The 11,156-nt window shown below is 31.5% G+C and overlaps 1 protein-coding gene and 2 non-coding genes across 7 annotated transcripts; 1 reads left to right on the top strand and 2 right to left on the bottom strand.

The window, feature by feature from the left end:
* The first annotated feature begins 2,760 nt into the window (after positions 1-2,760).
* Positions 2,761-9,430, top strand: LOC143582602 (protein ENHANCED DISEASE RESISTANCE 2-like). Of its 5 annotated transcripts, none has more exons than XM_077065131.1 (19): positions 2,761-3,019; positions 3,347-3,421; positions 3,764-3,817; positions 3,935-4,017; positions 4,094-4,185; positions 4,283-4,329; positions 4,411-4,508; positions 4,973-5,068; positions 5,140-5,204; positions 5,278-5,349; positions 5,427-5,573; positions 6,335-6,600; positions 6,679-6,924; positions 6,995-7,096; positions 7,192-7,242; positions 8,066-8,209; positions 8,285-8,380; positions 8,585-8,686; positions 9,261-9,430. In XM_077065131.1, exons 1-19 carry the CDS (start codon positions 2,867-2,869, stop codon positions 9,360-9,362), a joined length of 2,091 nt encoding a protein of 696 aa, XP_076921246.1. In that variant the 5' UTR covers positions 2,761-2,866; the 3' UTR covers positions 9,363-9,430. The 5 variants fall into 5 exon arrangements, with proteins under 5 accessions (XP_076921246.1, XP_076921238.1, XP_076921250.1 ...); XM_077065123.1 differs by having other exon boundaries at positions 2,764-3,019; positions 4,408-4,508; XM_077065135.1 differs by lacking the exon at positions 2,761-3,019 and having other exon boundaries at positions 3,935-4,013; positions 4,408-4,508.
* A 561-nt stretch (positions 9,431-9,991) lies between these two features.
* LOC143583601 (U4 spliceosomal RNA) lies at positions 9,992-10,144 on the bottom strand. Its single transcript, XR_013144210.1, has one exon. It is a non-coding gene; the product is annotated as a U4 spliceosomal RNA (small nuclear RNA).
* Positions 10,145-10,794: 650 nt separating this feature from the next.
* On the bottom strand, positions 10,795-10,947 carry LOC143583606 (U4 spliceosomal RNA). Its single transcript, XR_013144213.1, has one exon. It is a non-coding gene; the product is annotated as a U4 spliceosomal RNA (small nuclear RNA).
* Between the last annotated feature and the right edge of the window lie 209 nt (positions 10,948-11,156).

Genomic DNA, 11,156 nt, shown 5'->3' with positions numbered 1-11,156 from the left:
CCATACCTCAATGCAAGAGAAAGATCAAAAATTCAAAAGTGGGTCATACTGTCACATGTGTAACACTGCAAGACGTTCATACCAAAACATTTTCCCCTTTGCCCGTATATATTCTCAATCTTGTAACTTGTGATTTTGTTTTCACTCAAAGAGTTGCTCGCCTAGGCAAAACATATCCTAATAGGGAAGGTGAGAAGGTTTCGTTCTACCCCCCCCCCCCCTCATCGATGTCTGATATTATGACACGACTGTAGAACAACTGCAAACTCTAGTCAAATTCAGCTAAGATGTGGGAGATTCAAAATAACAACATTACCAAACCACAATCGACACCATGGTTCGACAATGGAACGATCAACACCATAAAAAATTGGTGTGGCAATTAATTTTGACCTTTAAAAACTTTTATTCTAAAAAGTTTCTTCTAGATTTATAAAACAACTCTCAACAGTTTTATAATCCTAGTATGGTTGTAATAATATTGATTTAGTATTCTACTTTATCTATTATTCATTATTGTTTTGTTTCAATAGTTATGCCCTGGCCCCCATTGTCTGGGGTGTGACAAAATAGTTAATCTTCACGTATATCAAGGCCATAATCTTGGACTACACGCACAATCATACGTTACTAGTCGTATAACCCTATACGACTCATATAGGTCCGGAGAGACAAACACGAAATTGAGAATTATTCGAATCGTATTGTTGACGGTCAAATTGAATGTGTGACACCTCTATACTATTATCGTGTACAGACCATCTATACAGATCAAATCGTGTATACCTATACAACCCATATTATTTTTGAGAGCTAGTGTCTGAATATCACGTCCTTTTCTAAAATTGCAATTTGATATATATCCTAAAGTTTGAAAAGTGCAAGTAACCCTTGAGTATTAACAAGTCTTCACGTTTGGTATTTTAATCACTATTAAGCAAACCTCCACTTTTACTTATTTTTATATATATTACATATTAAAAATATCTAATCTAACTATTACTAAACGGGTGCCCGCGCGCTGCAGCGAGTGTTTGAACCTGTTAATCACGTACAAATATAAGTGTTTATGGTTCGGTTAAAACCTTGAAATTGTTTAAATCGGTCATTTGTTTGACTTCTTTTTTCTTTTTCTTTTTTTACTTTCGGTTTGTTGGTCGGATTCAAATTTTTCAAAACGTAGTGAATGGTTGGTTCGCGGTTTATATCGGCAACCGGCTATATGAAACCAGAAAAGACTGTAAATGTGGAATGCAATTTAATCTTTTTTTTATTATTAATTATTAGATATGTTTTGTAATATATATTAGATATAGTTAAAATTTAATTGAACATAATCTTTTTATTACAAATAACTTGGCTATACAACTTCAAATTAACCTAATTGCAATATGATTCATTTTGTAATCTTTGTTGTTATTATTTCACTTCCTAGATCTTCCATTAATATTTACCATTTATGTGGCTAAAATTATCATTTTTTTTAAATATGATCATCTCAAGTATCATATTATGTTGGTTTTTAGATAAAATTAATGGTACATTGAAATTATTAATTATTTTAAACTAAATTTATTATTAAAGTTTAAACTGTGAAACCAAACTGGAACCAGGCCGTTAGTAACGTTCGGTTTAAACTTTCAATGGTTGAGTTTGGTTTTGGACGACAAAAAATCAGTATGAACGGTTGGACTCACAAGTTTAACTTAAAAACCATCAAAACCGACACTGAACACCCCTACGTAACATGTTAATTTATTTAAAATGAAAAAAAAATTACAACAATATCATATCCAAATTAAAGAGAATAAAATGCTCGTTTTTATGGTGCAATTTGTTTATAAAAATATTAACGTATGAAAAGGCTATAGTCGTTTAAAAATCATGGGTGTGAAGTTAGTTTACAAGTTAAATTAAAAACATAATATGGTTAAAGATGAGGGACCAAACTTGTAAGTTGAATGGATTGTGTTTAAAAGACATGTTTACCCTTAATAACACATGTACCTAATGCTTTAAGTGTTGTAAATTACTTAAAAATTGGTGTCTTAATTTGCCCTTATTTTGTGTATAATATATAGTATATATATTAGATAAATACATAGTTTCCACATGTCATTTAATCAAACTATCCACATAAGATTACACTTCAACAATTTCCAAAATTATAATTACACCTAATAATTTACTTAATTTTAATACTATTACCATTTATATAATTACTAACAAAATTATAAATATAACTTTAAATGTTGTATTAAATGAGACTTCTAGATATTTATGAATTATAAATTTTATTTATCATTATTTATATTCTATTAATCCAATATGTGTGCTATTGTGTCTATTATTAAATTTAATTTTTTTTATATTTTTTTAACCACCCGTGTAATCATAATAAATAAATATTTAATGTCCCGTGAATTTGGTTTAACGGTTAGTTAGCCCGCCCTCCTCAATAAAGACGCGTATTCTATTCTCACTAAGGCCATTTCCAAAGACATCTGGGTGATGCGATAAATAAGGGTCCTAATTCCAGATTTAATATCGACAGGAGGCGGTGTTTACGGATTCTAATTGGTTTCCACGTATTGTGAGGTACGAGCTCATAGCGGTCAGGAGTCTTCTTTAGACATTGTCCCGAAAAATATAGGTTTACTCGTAAGATCCTCATTTAAAAAGTTAAATAAATATTTAAAATGAAAGCGGTTTTTGTTTATTTGAGAAGTCAGATAACCCCTATTTGGCAACGTCTCTGCACCAGTAATAACCATCATTTTCAAATTCAATTCTTATTCAGAGCAGTGAGTATTCAACTTCAATTGTGTTTATTAAACACTAATAATTTCTTCTTCAACAACATCAAATGGATGTACAAACTTCAGATGAAATAATGCAAGGCTGGTTATACTTAATTCGATTCAATCGATTCGGATTGCAATACGCTAGAAGAAGATACTTCGTTCTACAAAACCACTGCCTCAAAAGCTTCAAATCAATACCCACATCTCACACTCAGGTGCACTTAGGGTTTGTTCTTGAATAATGTTAATGTTAAGTTCATGTTTTTTGGTTTTCTATTATTTTATTATTTTAACTTGTTATCTGTTGGATCTGTTGCGTGTGATCGTGAGAACCACATATGAATTATGAACCACTTAATGTTATACAACAAGATATATATATATATATATATATATATATATATATATATATATATATGTATGAATATTTAAATTATTTATATTAATATAAGTATGGGTATATGTATGTCTTGAAAATAATATTTGTAATAGTATCTTTACATTTGATATGTTTTTGTCAAGATTTTGAATTTTTTTTTCAGGAGCCGCTAAGAAGTGCGATTGTAGACTCTTGCATACGAGTCACCGACAAAGGAAGAGAGAGTGTTAATAAGAAAGTACGTTTGTTTTTACTGTTATCTCATGATACTTGTTAATAGTTATGTGTTAGGATAACTGGATAAGATATAAACAGTTGTTAATGTGAAAAGCGTACAAATAACTGGAGTAATTATGCTAACACTAGCGTGATTATTGTTATTCTATAGTTTTTAAACTAGAGTAATTATTACTACTCTACTTCATTTTTTGTAGTGTAATTACTCTAGTTTGAAAGTGTAGAGTAATAATAATTAGTTTACTTATTTGTATGTTTAGTTAGTTAATTTCATTTGTATCGGATCTCACCCCTACTTGTTATTTATTCATATAATTTTTGTGCTATATATTTTCAAATGCAGGTTTTTTTCATTTTCACCATTTACAATACTTCTAATCACAAAGATCACCTTAAGGTATTCTTTAAAATCAAGTTTCTGCTTATTATTATTATTATTACTATTACTATTATATTATATTATATTATTATTATTTTTGTTCAATTTGGTTATTTGAAAACTTTGATTATGAAGTTAGGAGCAAGCAGTCCAGAAGAAGCTGCTAGATGGATACATTCATTACAAGATGTTGCAATAAGCAGATTGCAGCCTTGTAGGTAACACATAACGCGTATTAATTTGTTTAAAAATATATAATAATTTGTAGATTATATTATGAATTTGTATTCACAGATTAAATGATTCTGCTGACTGGACCTTATCTGCAACAATCATGCCAGATGTGATAGCACCATCCCAATGGAAAATTTTTGGTTGTCAAAATGGTATGAACTGAAATTAATATCTCATAATCTCAATTTAGAGATAATATTATGAAGTTATGAACTGGAACTGATAATCTTTTTATTTCTATATTTGCAGGGCTTCGGTTGTTTAAAGAAACAAAAGATAATAAATCGAGCGAGGGGGTGAGTTTGATAAATGTTAACGAATATTGAAAGTGACATGACAATTTATTTTTTGGATTGTATTTGTATTGGTTTCAGCAGCGGGCTGGCCAACCGGCTATAATGGCAGTTGGTGTGGTTGAGGGAACTTCAGAGGCCATTTTCAAAATCCTCATGTCGATAGGTCCCTCCAGATATGAGTATATATATACAAAAACTTCACATTTTCTGTTGCTTTTAGACTTATATGTATGTATGCATGTGTGTATATACATACAGGGGAGGGTTCTAGACAGAAGACATTTTTTTTTGCGAGAACATGTAGAACTCAATAAATCATTCATTTTCTCGATTCGATTTTTTTTAAAATATACATAAATGGTTGAAATGCAATGTTTTTTCATCTCTTCTGAAATTTAAAATAAAATATGAACAAAATTTCGTTTGTATATAAATTTACATGTGTGGGTAAATGGTTAAAAATTTTAAAAATATGAATGGTCAATGCATTGGTTTGATGGTTTTTTATGATGACATACATATACTTTTTTTTAAAATTATATATACACACATTTAAATTCCATGTATTAACAATTTAAAAAATATGAACCTCATTTTATATATATGCATACATTTAAATTCCATGTATTCACAATTTCTGCAGATGGGATTTTTGTTTCCACAGTGGCACTGTGGTGGAGCATCTTGATGGTCATACTGATATAATACACATGCAACTATGTAGAGATTGGCTACCATGGTTCGAACACTTAAAAACCCTATATTAAAGGTCAACTATAAATAAAATATTAACCCATCCTGCGATTTCAGGGGTATTAAACGAAGAGATTTACTCTTGAGACGATATTGGAGAAGAGAAGATGATGGAACTTATGGTATATCTAATATTTCTTTTTCTTTTGTTTTATTACCTTTAATTAAGCATATTAAATCTTATGCTTTTGTTAGTTATACTCTATCACTCGGTGATCCATAGTAAGTGTCCACCACAAGATAGTTACACCCGGGCTTACATTCACAGTAAGTATATATCATTAATAATCCAATTCATAAGTAAATGGTTTGCAAATTTTGTGATTATTTTTATTATTATTTAGGTGGTGGATTTGTGGTTACCCCTGTTAATCAAGGAAAAGAATCGGTTGTTAAGCACATGCTTTCTGTTGATTGGAAGTTATGGAAATCTTATTTTCCAAAAAAATCTACAAGATCCTTAACAATTCGTATGCTCGGTAGAGTTTCAGGTATTCTTGAGAAATATAAATATATTAGTTATACCAAGTTATCATTCTAAACACAAAATCAATATATTTATCAATGTATTCAACTCGTGTGTGAACCCGCACGCTGCTGCGTAGGCGTTGAAATTTGTAAGTTTCGGTTTAGTTTTCACCCCATGGTTTTAAATAAAATTTACATCAACAACTAGGTTTTGAAAAGTCCACAACAAAATGTTGATAAAAATAAGCACGCCATAGCGGAAAATTCAGATTTTATAAGTCATCATATTTTAAAAGTTAAGAGGAAAAAAACAATTGTCAAAAAACCAATACCATAAAACAGCTTTGGCAGCTCGTACATTTGTGCTTTGGTACACATAACTCTGCTTTGAATGAAATTTACACCAAAATGTTGATAAAAATAAACACGTCACAACGGTATATTCGGAATTTTATAAAACATTATATCCTAAAAGTTAAAAATGAAAAGGAGAAAAAGAATGTAAAAATTGTGAGTGGTGTCATAAGATGGTTGGGCAAAACAAAAGCAAAAGAATAGCGTATAAATGGTAAGTGTAGTTAAACTTGAGCGGGGGCGATATTGTAACTGATTTCATGGTCCGTCTGATCAATTATACATTAGTGCTTAAAGCACTTGTACAAATTGATTTGATGTTATGGATAGTAATTTGTATGAGAGCACCAACATTCTCACAATTATATAAATCATTCACAAAAACTGGAAATTTGATTTAAATGGTTAAATCCTTTTTGGTGTTGATTAGCATTGAGAGAACTGTTTAGAGCCCGAGGAGGTGAGCTATGTAGTGATGAATTTTTGTCTAGAGAATTCGGGTCAATTTGTATAAATGAACAGCAGCAGGTCAAGCCAGAAGCTGACCACCAAATACAGTCAACGGTTGACCACATGGAAGAAGTCAAAGAAGCAGGTTCATCAAATGCCTCTGATGAGTTTTTTGACTTCCCTGAACCTTCAGAATCAGATGATGAACATGATTGGGCTTCTGAAACCTCGCAACATTGCCATCTGGTACTAGTTACTAAACTTTTGAAAAACATAATATTTATATTCTATTTTCATGATTTTATTCAGTTTCCATCTATGCAGGAAAATTGTCAGCCTAAACTGTCATCAACTGCTGGCTTCGTAAAAAAACTACATGATCGTGCAGTACAAAAAAAGGGTTATAAAGATCTACAAGACATGTTATGGGAGTCAAACCCGTCATCATCATATTATTATGGATCAACATTTGCAAAAGATTCAAATTGTAATCTGCCTTGCAGTTGGGCATCTACTGATCCCTCCACATTTCTTATCCGTGGTGATAATTATCTCAACGATCAACGAAAGGTTTCATTTCATTATTATTTTTTTTTAAACACGAAATGAGCGTATCGTCAGTTTAACGAGTTACTTGCAGTACAAGGCAAAGGGCACCTTGATGCAGTTGGTTGCCGCAGATTGGATTAAATCTAATAAGCGTGAAGATGATCTTGCGGGCCGGTTTGGTGGAATTGTCCAGGTTTGGTTCATGTTTCATGATATGTTAATTAGTTTAATATCCGAGTGATTTGAATTTTTGATAATATATTATTTAATCTACATGGGTTTTTGCAGAAATATGCAGCACAAGGTGGCCCTGAGTTCTTCTTCATTGTAAACATACAGGTACGCCTGTAAACAAACAGGACATTTAGTGAATCGTTTGGCTGGAAGTTCATTTATGCTCGTTTGTTTAATAAAATAACGAACATGAACAAAAGTTTGTTCATTAGGTAAATGAACAAACATGAACGCATGTTTCATTCGTTCATTTATTCATGAACGTCTGTTTACATTTATTCATTTAAATATGTTTATGTTCGTTTGTTTGTATTCACTTATGTTTGTTACTTTACGTTTGCTTAAGTTCGCCTGTTTTACATTCGTTAATACATTCATTTAAATTTTTCTGGCCCACTAAAATTAGTCTAGTTTTAATAACTTTTTGTCCAACACATTGTTGTTCACATTCATTTTTAATTGGTTTTAACTCAGTTGTGTTAGTTCGTCTATATTTAATTATGTTTGTTCGTGTACGGCGTTACGCTACCTGTTCATTTATAATGTTAACGAATGAGCATGAACGAACACGATATGTTCGTTTTCTTAACAAACACAAACAAGAAACCCTGTTTAGAGGTTACAAAATGGGTGGGTTGGAATATTGAATAACATGACCCGTAAACATCTTTTCCTGCATTTCTATAACGAAGTTGTGCGTCAATTACTGTTTGACTCTTTCTCCCTTTTGACTTTCAACATTATTTGGCCCATTTGACTCTTTCTACCTTTTGACTTTCAACTCATTTGACCCAGTTGACCTTTTCCTCTTTTGACGTTTAACTTGTTTGACTTTTTACTCTTATAAATTTTAACTTGTTTGATTCGTTCCCCCTTTCGCTAACTTTTTTATCTGACCTATTTGAGATAATTCGCTACCCTAATACAGGTTCCGGGTACGACCACTTACAGTCTTGCTCTATATTACATGATGAGAACGCCTTTGGGGTCGTGTTCGTTGCTAGAACGTTTTGTCAAGGGTGATGATTCGTTCAGAAATTCAAGATTTAAGCTCATACCGTATATATCCAAGGTTAATACTTTATACATAGTACCCAACATTATAGCATCATGGGATTTCCCTTAAAATGTTGACTTTGACTTGTAGGGATCATGGTTGGTCAAGCAAAGTGTGGGGAAGAAAGCTTGTTTGGTTGGTCAAGCACTCGAAATAAATTATTTTCATGGGAAGAATTACATAGAGGTATGGTGAAGTTTGACTTTTGAAAGTCAAAAACCTACTTTTCGGTTTGACAGTTCAAATCAATTTGATTCCATTTTTTAAAGTATATTGGCATCAAGATATATAAAACAATTACCATTTACAGAGAAAAACATATGCTAACTTTTTTATAGAACCAACATAAAATTTGCATATATACCATGTTTGACTTTGGCTTTTTTGCAGCTTGGCATTGATATAGGCTCATCAACAGTGGCAAGAGGAGTAGTTGGTCTAGTTCTTGGTTACCTGGATAATTTGGTTATAGAAATGGCTTTCTTGATACAGGTGTGTGCTAGTGGATTAGTACTCTTGAACTGCCTTCATATGGGTTGGCCGGTTATGGGCCCAACTGGTTGAACTATCGAACTAGATCTGTGGTTGGACTGGATTTTCAAAATTTATTTGCTTTTTTTTTTCAAAATATTGTTTACTGATTCATTTACTACTGCAGGCTCTTTAGTTTAGACTCCAAAACACAATTTTTTGTGAGGACATGTAGAACAAACAAAATCATTCATTTTTCTAATTTTAAAAATATTTAAAAATGTTTGAAACAAAAGAAAATATGAACAAATTTTGTTTATATATATATACCAGTAAACGTGTAAGATATTGATAGTTTTTCTTTTGTTGTGTACATAACATACACATTTGTATTTGAATAAAATTTAAAGATTTTTTTATCATTATCAAGAAATTAAACGATTTAGATTTGTTCTTTTTGTTCCTGCAATTAGAAAGTATTCTGTAATGAAGCTCACCCTATATAATATTAAAATTTTAATTATTTATGATGTAACCGAAACTGGTATGACCGGTGGATCGTTAGTGATAACGTTCTATCATTTGCATTTTGCAGGCTAGCACGCAAGAGGAGCTGCCCGAAACTTTATTGGGAACTTGCCGATTGAATCACATGGACGCATCCAAATCGATACCCATTGACTGCATGAACATCTAGGCTAAAGATTTTTAATTCAAGGTATAGGCTATTCTTTAATTCAAGCCAATGATGCATTATATTACACAATGAAAGCATATTATTGAGTATGTAACTCTTTATTGTTTCATTCAACACCTGATTATTGAAATTTGTATAGTATATAATTGTTCACTTCAATTCTGTTCTTTGCATACCCAACAATCATCCAAGAAACTGAATTCTTTTCCGGCATGTTATCAAAAACTTAAATTGTGTCATCAACTCTCTGCCTAATGCTCGAGCTTGGCTTGTTGATAACATTTCAAGATGGTGTTGGGTCAATTATATTTATTAAAAATTAAAATATATAATTAGTATACACACAAATGTTCTTATATGCATTTATAATTATAAGGGCCTCGTTTCAAGATTTTTGCGAGCCGAATACAATTATACAAACGCTCGCTTCCCTCTTGTGGATGGATACTTTTATTAAAAAAAATTAACATAATATATGAAAGCGTAATACATGTAATCTTAGAGAAAAAAAAATATGTAAATCTTTAATTTTTATTTACTTCTATTAATTTTAGTTCACAATAAAAAAAATAAAAAATTAGATCACCATAAATAAGATAAATATAAATGTTTAAAACTAAATAGTGTAGGACTTTACCCTCTAGAGGGAGTCTTTCCAAAAATTCTCAATGGCTAAGAGAGACCTAAAGCCAAGGAGGGGGTTTGGAAATAGTTTTCAACCAGCAATTGACGCGCCTCGGTTATTACCTCATTTGCTGCGTAATTGCCCCAAGCGCAAAGATACCTTACACGTTACCCAAAACCCATTTTTTATACAACACTATCCTGCTTCCTCTTTTATCCTCCACCGATGTGGGATCAATCACGGTCTTAACTTTCTAAACTAAACACCTTTTATGTCACCAATTCCACAATTCCTCTTGCATATTGGGCTCGTTTATTTCTTCACCCACATGAAGCCCATTAAGCAATATCGCTCCTTTAAATCTTTAAAAAGGTACTTACGTCATCACGTTGCGACGGAACGGGTTAAATGCATTACATGTTCAAAAACTACTATGCGTTGTAGCGTTACGCGTTGGAAGTCGATCGGAATCAGTTCAATTTGTTATACTAAAACTATTGTAATAAAAGTTTTAGTATCAAAGTCGATGAACCAAAAAGTGCACCTTTAAGTTGTAATGGTAAAAGTTATATTACCCAAGTTAGAGAGAGAAAAAAGAATTGGAGACTTGTAGTTTAAAATTTAAATGCTTATGCAGATGAGATCGAGCATTGTTTTTTATTTATAAAATATATTACTAAGCAATCAATGTTAGGATTCCTTATACCAGATTAAACTATAAGTAATATAAATATAAGAGTTTACAACTAAATAATGTAGGACTTATTAAACTAAATAAATATAAAAGTTTAAAACTAAATATTGTAGGACTTTACCTTTGAGAGGGAGTCCTTCTAAAAATTCTCAATGGCTAAGAGAGACCCAAAGCTTAAGAGGGGGTTTGGAAATAGTTTTTAACCAGCAATTGACGCGCCTCGGTTATTACCTCATTAGCTGCGTCATTGCCCCAAGCGCAAAGATGCTGTACACATTACCCAAGACCCATTTTTTATATACCATCATCCTGCTTTCTCTTTTATTCTCTACCGATGTGGGATCAATCACAATATTAACTTACGCTGTGTTTCCAAGTTTTGTTATCCTTTCCATTCTTTTCCATTTACTCTTCTTTTCATCTTTCCTTTCTTTTCTTTTCAATTCTTTCCAAAATGGAAAGAAAGATTTTTCCT

The sequence above is a fragment of the Bidens hawaiensis genome, unplaced genomic scaffold (genome assembly GCF_021521415.1).
Source record: "Bidens hawaiensis isolate Kalapana, Puna unplaced genomic scaffold, B.hawaiensis_p1.1 tig00001511_1, whole genome shotgun sequence".
Classification (NCBI taxonomy): Eukaryota; Viridiplantae; Streptophyta; class Magnoliopsida; order Asterales; family Asteraceae; genus Bidens; species Bidens hawaiensis.
Note: the sequence above shows the minus strand (reverse complement) of the source record. Positions and strands in the feature narration are given on the sequence as shown.

What these genes read in the sequence shown, in the direction of transcription:
- LOC143582602 (XM_077065123.1), top strand. Translation starts at nt 2,867, where the DNA reads ATGGATGTACAAACTTCAGATGAAATAATGCAAGGCTGGTTATACTTA. An exon ending in GAGAGAGTGTTAATAAGAAA is followed by an intron (nt 3,422 to 3,763) that starts GTACGTTTGTTT and finishes TTTCAAATGCAG; the next exon opens with GTTTTTTTCATTTTCACCAT. An exon ending in CACCCGGGCTTACATTCACA is followed by an intron (nt 5,350 to 5,426) that starts GTAAGTATATAT and finishes ATTATTATTTAG; the next exon opens with GTGGTGGATTTGTGGTTACC.